A 10,981-nucleotide genomic window follows, 5' to 3' on the forward strand; every position below is an offset into this window, starting at 1 on the left:
TCATTGCAACATCCTGTATTGGAACACCCTGGAGATAATGGGACCTGCAAAGCTCTGAGCTTAGTATTAACTCTTTCATGGGAAGTTGAATGTTACTGGACATAGACAACCTATGTCCTGATTTTGAGAACAGATTCTGACATATAGGATTATCTTATTTCCAAGGGTAAATTAATATTTTTAGAAAATGTATGTGTGTGTGTGTGTGTGTGTGTGTGTGTGTGTGTGTGTGTATAAATCTTATAAAACCCTTAAACATTTTTAAACAGTTTTCTTGGTATCAGGTCTGAGTGCTTTGTCCTCAACACCTGAAGGAGGGTGGTGCTAGTCCATGCGCCATAATAGGCTAATGACCAAATTAAATCTCTGTATATCTTCTTACTATCGTACAGCTACCTCTCAACTATATTGAGTATAATAATGACATTACATAGTAAAGAATCACACTATAACTGAAATGCATTCAATTTTATAGCCACTGAGATCTATTATGTCATTCCTCTGCAGGTTTTCCATCACTAATGGAAAGCAGAGATGAAAATCCAGAGGTCAGAGACTAGATAATTTGTTGTTACTGATTGCTTATCTAAAATAATGTACAGCTTGCTTTATCCTATTAATCTCACTTTTGAAACTTGTAAAATGAGAAAAAATATTAAATAAGCTTTAGTATCCTTTATTCCTAACATCATATGAGTTTTTTATCCCATGTTACTGTTGTGGAGACAGCAATAGAGAGGGAAGGAGTTCATGCAATGCTGCAGGGCTGAGCTTTCCAGGTTTCCATTCTAGAAGGTTTGCCCATGAGTGATAGGGACTGATCTTGGTCACTGAAAAGGATAAATCAGGTTCATGGTTCATTCACTGATGATTCAACAAATATGCATTCACTATCTGCTATTATCAGCTATTGTTTTAGGTACTAATAAACAGAACTGATACACTAACAAACAGAGCTGATACACTAACAAACAGAGCTGATAAAATGTCCTTTTCTATAGTAAGAGGAAAACAAGACAGAATAATAAAATAAGTGTTTCAATTTATGTCGATACATAAAGTGCAAGGTGGGGGTAGGGATGATTACAGTTAAGTGTTGGTACTTCTAAATAACATTGTCAGGGGAACTGACATTAAGAATGTGACATTTAAGTAAAGGTTTCAAGGAGGTAAGAGAGCAAGCCATGTAGAATCTGGGAGAGGGTCAGGGGAAGTATTCCGGGCAGAGAGAACAACAAATGAAAAGAGACTGAGGCTAAGGCATACATGGTATAGTCAAGAAAAAGCACAAGTGTTAGAGAATAAAAATCTCAGGTATAAGCATATTGGAAATCCTTAGATGTCCATAAACACTTATTTCATTGTGTCATCATCCAATATGTGTACATCACAGGAGATCCTGATATAGTGGCCAGCAGTCAGGGTAGCCCATGGATAGTAGTTCAGTCAAGGAGATGTATTTAAGTCAATTACTTGTTGTGTTGTTTGGTAACCTTTATTTTCTAAGTATAGCAAAAAAACAAACAAACATATTGTCAGATTATTAATAGTTATATGTTTAAACACTGCCTGATAATACATAAATATATTTGCATGACTTTTCATTCCTTGTTTTACAAAATTATAGTAATTACTACTGAGTAAACATCACAAATCTATTTAAAAAAAAACAGAAAATGAGTGTTTTATTTTGTTTAAGTACTCAAATTGGATGATGAGGGAATAACAACATACACAAATGAAAAAAAGGGTGGATGGTTCCTTTAAGGCAGTTCATTATTTGCATACATTTAGAAATCTGTATCACACAGTAAGGCTTACCTGCAAGTAGTTGTGAATATTGCTTTAGTTATCTCCTAAATCTAGTGTCACTGTGGAGATTCTAATTCTTATAATTACTATCACCGTGTGGGTGATATCCTCTACTACCCTATAAATCTGAAGTTTTATATGTTTGTTTAAATAGTAAAATTATTAGTCACTTTTTCAAATATTTTCCCTTTATTAATAATTTATTTCTATAATTCATGATATATGCTTTTGAAAACTCTTATCCTCTATTTATGCAAACTTTTCATTTTCTGATATTTATTGACTGGTAATAATTTCATATTTGTTTTTATGATTGGTTATGTGACAAAATTTGTGTGTATGTACTTGAACACAACATTATGTAATTTTACGAAAATAATTTTATGAAAGTTGATGAAAGTTTACTAATTATCTTTTTTCCCAAATATTTTTTAAATTATACTATAAGTTCTGGGGTACATGTGCAGAACGTGCAGGTTTGTTACATAGGTATACACGTGCCATTGTGGTTTGCTGCATCCATCACCCTGTCATCTACATGAGGTATTTCTCCTAATGTTACCCTTCCTCAATCCCCCACCCCCTGCTATCCCTCCTCTATCTCCTCTATCTCCCGGCAGGCTTCAGTGTGTGATGTTCCCCTCTCTGTGTCCATGTGTTCTCACTGTTCAACACCTACCTATGAGTGAGAACATGCAGTGTTTGCTTTTCTGTTCTTGTATCAGTTTGCTGAGAATGATGATTTACAATTTCATTCATGTCCCTGCAAAGGACATGAACTAATCCTTTTTTATGGCTGCATAGTATTCCATCATGTATATGTGCCACATTTTCTTTATCCAGTCTATCATCAATGGGCATTTGGGTTGGTTCTAAGTCTTTGCTATTGTAAACAATGCTGCAATAAGCATATGTGTGCATGTGTCTTTATAATAGAATGATTTATAATCCTTTGGGTATATACCCAGTAATGGGATTGCTGAGTCAAATGGTATTTCCATTTCTAGATTCTTGAGGAATCACTACACTGTCTTCCACAGTGGTTGAACTAATTTACACTCCCACCAACAGTGTAAAAGCATCCCTATTTCTCCACCTTCTCTCCAGCATCTGTTGCGTCTTGATTTTTTAATGATTGCCATTCTAACTGGTGTGAGATGGCATCTCAATGTGGTATTGATTTACATTCCTCTAATGACCAGAGATGAGGAACTTTATTTCATATGTTTGTTGGCTGCATAAATGTCTTCTTTTGAAAAGTGTCTGTTCATATCCTTCACCCACTTTTTGATGGGGTTGTTTTATTCTTGTAAATTTGCTTGTAGACTGTAGATATTAGCCCTTTGTCAGATGGGTAGATTGCAAAAATTTTATTCCATTCTATTGGTTGCTGGTTCACTGTAATGATAGTTTCTTTTGCTGTGCAGAAGCTCTTAAGTTTAATTAGATCCCAGTTGTCTATTTTGGCTTTTGTTGCCATTGCTTTTGGCGTTTTAGTCATGAAGTCCTTGCTTATGCCTGTGTCCTGAATGGTATTGCTTATGTTTTTTTCTATTAACTCCAGGTGGAATAAAGATTTAAACATAAGACCCAAATTTTTTTTTAGAAATTCAGTTCTATGAGGGTTGTATTAATTTCCTATTGCTGCCATAAGGAACTATCACGAATTTAGTGGCCTTAAACACTTTACTATCCTATAGTTCTGCGGGTTGCAAATTCAACACATGTCACTAGGCTAAAAGCTATATGTTAGCAGGTTGCATTCTTTCCTGGGGGCTTTAGGGGAGAATCCACCTTCTTAACTTTTCCATCTTTTGGCAGCTGTCCAGATGTTTTGGTCCATGGCCTCCTGCTACCTCCAAGGCTGGCAATGGCCTGTGCAGTCTCTCTCACATCACATCCCTCTGACAGTGACTCCTCTGCTGCTTCCCACTTCCACTTAGTAATGATGTTTGTAATTACATTGAACATGCCCACATAATGTAGGATAATTTCCCTATCTTAAGATCAGATGGCTATCAGCCTTAATTGCATCTGCAACCCAAATTCCCCTTTATCTTTGGGATCCTTTATTTTACCTGCTACATGGGTTGCTTAATTTTTTAAATTTGTTTGTTTATACTGTATGTCACATATAGTGTCTACAATGCTTTCTTCCTTCTCATCTTTTTTACATATTTATACAACTGACACTCATTGACATTGGAAATTAATTATCAACAATCCTCCTCTTGATATAATATGTATTTATCTAGAGAAGACTTGAATTGATATTTATGTTGGTATTTATTGGTTTCTTCTGTTTTCTTGGAACTTTCCAAAATATAACAATTTAAAATTAATTTTCATCTTGGGGTTTTACTGGCTATATACAAGTACAAGGTAATAGATATAGCTATGAATCTTGATGGCCTGTGCTGAAAGCTTTGCTACTTAAGATCTATACAATTTTGGGAATTAATTAGTTTTCAAATTTATAGTTCCTTCACAGAATAGAAGTAAAGACTTGATTTCTCTTTTTTTTTTTTTTTTACTTTTTAAAAAATTTTGTGTTTTTTTTGACTTGATTTCTTAATTCAAGTTTTAATATTTTTTCAAATACAGAGTTTCCATTTGAATCTCTAAAAAGTGTTCTAGTTTTTCAATTAACACTTCAAATTTTATTTTTCTTGAGTATATTTAATTACAGTTATTATAAAAACCTGTCTGAAACAGTATTATTTGATCTCCTATGTTTATTCCTATTTTTAAAAAATTGGTGTTATGAAACATTTGTTTCATTCTTTCTCTGCTTGGTTAGGCTAATGCAAGATACTTTGTTTACAATAAATTAGAAATATTAATAATTTGAGTCCTAGGATAATGTGTAGAATGTTATTCTTATTTTAGAAGGTTTAGCTTTAGATTTACTTCTGGCAAGTGGACATGGCTACTAGCAATCTCAGATCTTAAAGCAGAACTTGAGATCATTTGAACCTATGTCAGTCTCTCTGTGAACACATCTATTTCTGGCTCTCTCTTAACCCTTAGAGAAGTTCCCTATGAGATCACCAAATATCTGGGCAGTTGCTAGAATATGCCCACTTCTGGTAACCACTTTAGTGCCATATTTTTACTCTATTGTACAACTTTAATATTCACATAGTGCCTTTATCCTGTTGAAAATTTACACAGTTGGAGCCTACCCACTCCCCATTGTGTATCTAAGCTCATCCAGCCAGCAGAGACAGAATCAGAGTTTCCTTTATTTTCTCCCACTTGAACGTCTCTTAGGAATTCTCAGTTTCTATGGAAATTCACTCTACCTTTACCTCTACCTGAGCAACTGACACTCCTTAGACCCACAGGTCTCTACTCCCTATATAGCATGAGTAGCTTCCAGTCCCCCAGGCTCCCAGAACTCCAGGACAAATGAGAAGCTTCCTTTATCATCAGCAGATAAACTGGTAACCTCCTAGATAGACTCCATAGGCAGAACGAAGTCCAACTTGAGCACTTTAACCAGGAGTAAGAGTACAAAGCAATAAGCTAATTAAGGGATGGGTAAACGGAAGTAGCCTACACAATTTATAAGTCCGATGGAAGGAGGAGTGCAGAGCTAGCGGGGGAAACAACTGCCATTTGTGAAAAGAAGCAGGGAAGAAAAGATTGGCTGAAGGAAAAAGAGATTGGCTTTAGGAAGTTAGAGGGGGGGATATGGGCCGAGAGAAAATTGTGTAGGAAAAAATAGTGTTTGTGATACAGTAACATAAAGGAAGACGTGGTTGGCTGTTTTAGATAACTGGATAGAAAATGTTTTAATAGAGTGGTAAAAATAGGTTTGAACTTTTAAACCAATAGAAAGAGTGAAAAAATGCCTGTAGTTTGGTGAACAAGAATGGCAATGCAGTTTGATGTCATAAAGAGTAAAGCTGTAGGGGAAGCAAGCTAAGGAATTTGAGCAAAAGAGCACAATGATGAGAAGGAAGATAAGTGAGTGCAAAACCGAATGTATACTTCTACCTCTTTTTTCTATCCATGAGGAAAATGATCCTATTAGGTAACAGTCTCACAAGTGATATTATAGCAATGTCTTTTCTTTTACTCTGAAAGCTGTCGGAAGAACTTACCTTGTTAGCCGAGAAATGACTTGACTTGCCAATGTTTCATTCTTGTTGCTCTGTTTTTCAAGAATTTACTACCTGCTATAAAACATAGATTTGGGAAGAATGGCTCAAGAGTGGAAAGAATGAGATAAAACACTAACAAAGTATTGCATAAAAGAAATAGTGATGACAGTGCTAAAGATCAGAAATGAAAATAAGAATATGTTATGTTCAGGGTACATGTGCAGTTTTGTCATTCATTTCCTACTGTAAGAAGTCCCACTGTGTCTAACTAAATTGTCAAAATATATAACAAATAAATATTTCAAAGTATATATACTTCAAAATACACACACACACACACACACATATACACAAACACACATACAAACATATGTGTGTTTGGATATGTGTATATATATAGCTTGCTATTTAAGCAAAGTGTGTGTGTGTGTGTGTGTGTGTGTATACACACACATGTATACACATAAACTAGTATATATACACTTACATATGCACTCACTTTTTAACAAAACATGTAAATATACATTTGGTGATATATACTACGTTTCAAAGAACAGAATGATCGAGTGTCACACGCTGCTGGCAGTTGTAGGATGAGATAGGGATATTTGTCTGGGTTTGGTGTCCAGAGATCAGTAATTAACTTAACTAGAATGGTTTTAATTTCAGCTAGGTGTTGGGTAGGATGTTAAAATGAAGAGTTTCAGTGCAGTGAGGACAGATTATACACCCTGTTATGCTCTCACAGCCCATTTTCACATATTTTTAGATAATTTCAATTGTTTCATCTTCCTCGAAGGGTGACACTGTTTACTTGTTGGCAGTCTTTGTCACCAGAAATATATAGATATTCCTAGTTTTAGTTCTAAGCTTTTTTTAACTTTTATTTTTGGTTCAGAGGTACATTTTTAGGTTTGTTATACATTTCTGACCATAAGAAGTTGCACTTGTGTCTGATTAAATTGTAAACACAAAGAAAGTTTTGGCAGCATCAAAAGAAAAGTAATTTATAACACACAAGGCAACCCTTACTTGATTATCAGCAAATTTCTCAGCAGAAACATTGTAAGCCAGGAAAGAGTGGGAAGATATATTCAAAATGTTGGGGGGGTAAAAAAAAAAAACCCTGCCAAATGAGATCACTATATTCACTCAACCCAGCCTGTCCTTTGCAAATGAAAGACTTTACCCAACAGACAACACTGAGGGAATTTGTCACCACTAGAACTGCCTTATAAGATGTGCTAAATGGAATTCATTCTGAAATGAAAGGATGCTAAATAGCACATATGAAAGTATGAATCTCACTGGTAAATACATATACAAATGCTAAATAATGTAATACTAAACTGATGAATTAATCACTTTTAACACTACTATAAAAGTAAAATAAAAAAGTGTTAAGAATAACTACAACCCAAAAAGTTGTTAATTGATGGAAATATAAAAATAATCTCTGACATCAATAACATACATAAAATGTGTGCACAGGAGAGTAAGTATAGAGTTCTTATAAATTAGTGCAAGATTGAAGGTTAAGTTGTTAGCTTGAAATGGAGTTATAACTATAAGAATAAAATAATGAATAAATCTGTGTTTGAATTCTTTGTTTTTCCTTTCAGAAATCATTTCTGTCTGATAATCTCCTTGAGTATCCCTGGTTCACATTGATTGAGGTATGGCTGTTTGAAATGCTACCTTGGTGTTCAAAACAAAATTGTTCCAAAGGAACTATGCAATTCTGCACAGATTAAAGAAGTCATACATATGTAACTTATTCAGTGGTTATTCTCACAAAAAAACTCTCTTAAAAGTGGAGTTATTTTATTTCACTGAAAAATTAGCTTAGTGATTTTATAGTTGTATTTTCATTCAGAATAGATTTTAACACATGAAAAATGTTTGGTGTGACATGGTACACTGGATGGGTGGCACTTGTTTATCAGCAAAATAGTGTTGTGCCCAATATTTCTATTTTTATGCCTTCTGACAACCATTAGTCATATTTTATGAAGTCTTATGTATTCAAACAATGATGACTGTAATTTTGTTTGTTCATTTACCTCTTTTTAAAGAAGATGATTATTTTATGTACACAATTTTTTTCTAGTAGTCTTTATTCTTTATTTTGCCTGTTATACATACCACATTTCATAAAATGGGGGATAGACATATAGCATATGATTTACTTCCTTATCACTATCATTAATTTGGGTAGTAATCTCAAGAATTTATGTGACATTTCTTTCATATTACCAGGTTTTGTTAAGCTCTCTAATCTTGAATGAGGCATTTTTCTATGGAACAGTAAAAGCTTTCCATGGACAGAAATGCTCTGAAAATACTTCCCCATCAAATATTATAATCAAGGTACATGAAGACAGATTAGATAAATTCAGTTAACTTTGAAAATGATTGAGGCCAAGTACAGTGGCTCACGCCTGTAATTCCAGCACTTTGGCAGGCGAAGGTGGTCAGATCACTTAAGTCCAGGAGTTTGAGACCAACCTGGTCAACTTGCCAAAACCCTGTCTCTACTAAAAATACAAAAAATTATCCAAGTGTGCACACTTGTAATCCCAGCTACTCTGGAGGCCGAGACAGGAGAATCATTTGAACCTGTGAGGCGGAGGTTGCAGTGAGCTGAGATCATGCCACTACACTCCAGCCAGGGTGACAAGAGTGTCACTCTGTCTCAAAAGTTAACTAATTAACTAATTAAAACCTCAAAATGAATGTATTATCATAAATCTAATATTCTAATGCTTCTATTTTTCTCACCTGTTTTTAAACATTTGACATGTAGCTTAAATTCCTAAAGTAATGATTGCCTCAGCTTTATGCTAGAGATACATGTGACATGTGTTATTCAGATGGATGTTATGAATTTTGAAAAACGTGTATTTGTTTAACCTGTGTGTAATATTATGTGTGTATATGTGCTTTATCCAGCGTGTATATCCACAGGTAAGTCATTCATTATGCCTTCCTTTCTTTCTATTTTTCTTTCACATCAATTCAATATTGTTATCCCTATCTTAATTTCCTAGAGCTTCCATTAAAAGCATTTTAAACATCTGACAAGCCTCTTAAACTCATTGATCCGTAGATCACTTATATGGAAAATATGAAAAATTAATATCCTCCTTGAAGGGTGTTATTTTTATAAATTAGAGATGATTTTGCACATAGGGAAACTTTGCAAATAATAGGCAGTACTTCAATAATTGGTAGTTGATGCTGCTGTTTTCACTATTATTCTGTATTTTATTTTACAGTAATAATGAGTAAATATTTGGAAAATGGACCAATTTTAAACCTTTAAGTGATTTTTAGTATATTTTGGCATAAATTTTGATTAGTTTGGGTGTTTATTGAATAGAGAGTACCCACCCTATGTGTTAATCTCAATGTGTTATCATTCAATCAACTGGAATTAATTTCCACCACTACATTTAAGAGCTAGGAAAACCTTATCTCGTTCAAAATTCAAAGGGATCCTATGGTGATGATGGCAATAATGAGAGAGGATAGCTAATGTAAAAAGTATTCAGGCAAATCTTAGCATAATATTGGCAATGAGGCTATATTAATAGGCTTTAGGAAGAGTAGAATGCTAGCAAAGTTGAAAGTATCATATAGAACATTTCATTTCATTTTATTTTAAATTAATCTAAGAATTTATCCCTGAGATGTTTTTTATTCATCTAAAGTCCTCTGTACACAGCACATTTCACAGTGATAGAATTTTCTGTAAAAAGACATGTACACAAATATATGTTTTTTATATTAAATTTTTGTCTCTAAACAGCAGAGCCCTGTGTGGTGACATGCAGATTGGGTGAGCATAAATTTCTGTAGACTGTGGACTTATGCATTCACAAGCTGGATGTTACTTCCTAATGACACCCAGTTTCATCCCTCCTCCTTCCTGTTGCTGGGAATCCCAGGACTAGAAACACTTCACAGCTGGATTGGCTTTCCCCTTTGTGCTGTGTACATGATTGCACTCATGGGGAACTTCACTATTCTGCTGGTGATCAGGACTGAGAGCAGGCTACACCAGCCCATGTTCTACTTCCTGGCCATGTTGGCCACCATTGACTTGGGCCTTTCAACAGCTACCATCCCTAAGATGCTTGGGATCTTCTGGATCAACCTCAGAGAGATCATCTTTGAGGCCTGCCTCACCCAGATGTTTTTTATCCACAACTTCACACTTATGGAGTCAGCAGTGCTCGTGGCAATGGCTTATGACCGCTATGTGGCCATCTGCAACCCGCTCCAATACAGCACCCTCCTCACCAACAAGGTCATTTCTGTGATTGGTCTTGGTGTGTTTGTGAGGGCTTTTATTTTTGTCATTCCCTTTATATTTCTTATTTTGCGGTTGCCCTTCTGTGGAAATCATGTCATTCCCCACACCTACTGTGAGCACATGGGTCTTGCTCGTCTATCTTGTGCCAGCATCAAAATCAATATTATTTATGGTTTATGTGCCATTTGTAATCTAGTGTTTGACATCACAGCCATTGCCCTTTCTTACGTGCAGATACTTCGTGCTGTTTTCCGTCTTCCTTCCCGTGAAGCCCGACTCAAGTCCCTCAGCACATGTGGTTCACATGTGTGTGTAATCCTTGCCTTCTATACACCAGCCCTCTTTTCCTTTATGACTCATCGCTTTGGCCAAAATGTTCCCCGCTATATCCATATACTCCTAGCCAATCTCTATGTTGTGATGCCACCAATGCTCAATCCTGTTATATATGGAATCAGAACCAAACAGATCTATAAATATATAAAGAAAATATTATTGCTGGAACAAGGAATGGAAAAGGAATAGCAACCAATGCAGTTAATTTCTGTATTTTTAGCAGAGATGGATTTTTACCATGTTGGCCAGGCTGGTCTTGAATTTCTTAACTCAGGTGATCTGCCACCTCAGCCTCCCAAAGTGCTGGGATTATAGGCATAAGCCACCATGGCTGTCCAAGAATATTAAATTTTATTAGGTGTTTTATCTGTATCTATGGGGATGATCTTATGGTATCACTCTTTTT

At 35.1% G+C, this 10,981-nt stretch overlaps 1 protein-coding gene across 1 annotated transcript; it reads left to right on the forward strand.

Moving 5' to 3' along the window:
- Positions 1 to 9,738: 9,738 nt before the first annotated feature.
- On the forward strand, positions 9,739 to 10,981 carry LOC108307440 (olfactory receptor 52E2). Its single transcript, XM_017532806.1, has one exon. The coding sequence runs from the start codon at positions 9,811 to 9,813 to the stop codon at positions 10,762 to 10,764; it is 954 nt and encodes a 317-aa protein (XP_017388295.1). The 5' UTR covers positions 9,739 to 9,810; the 3' UTR covers positions 10,765 to 10,981.

This window comes from Cebus imitator, unplaced genomic scaffold (assembly GCF_001604975.1).
Source record: "Cebus imitator isolate Cc_AM_T3 unplaced genomic scaffold, Cebus_imitator-1.0 Scaffold79, whole genome shotgun sequence".
NCBI classification, from domain to species: domain Eukaryota; kingdom Metazoa; phylum Chordata; class Mammalia; order Primates; family Cebidae; genus Cebus; species Cebus imitator.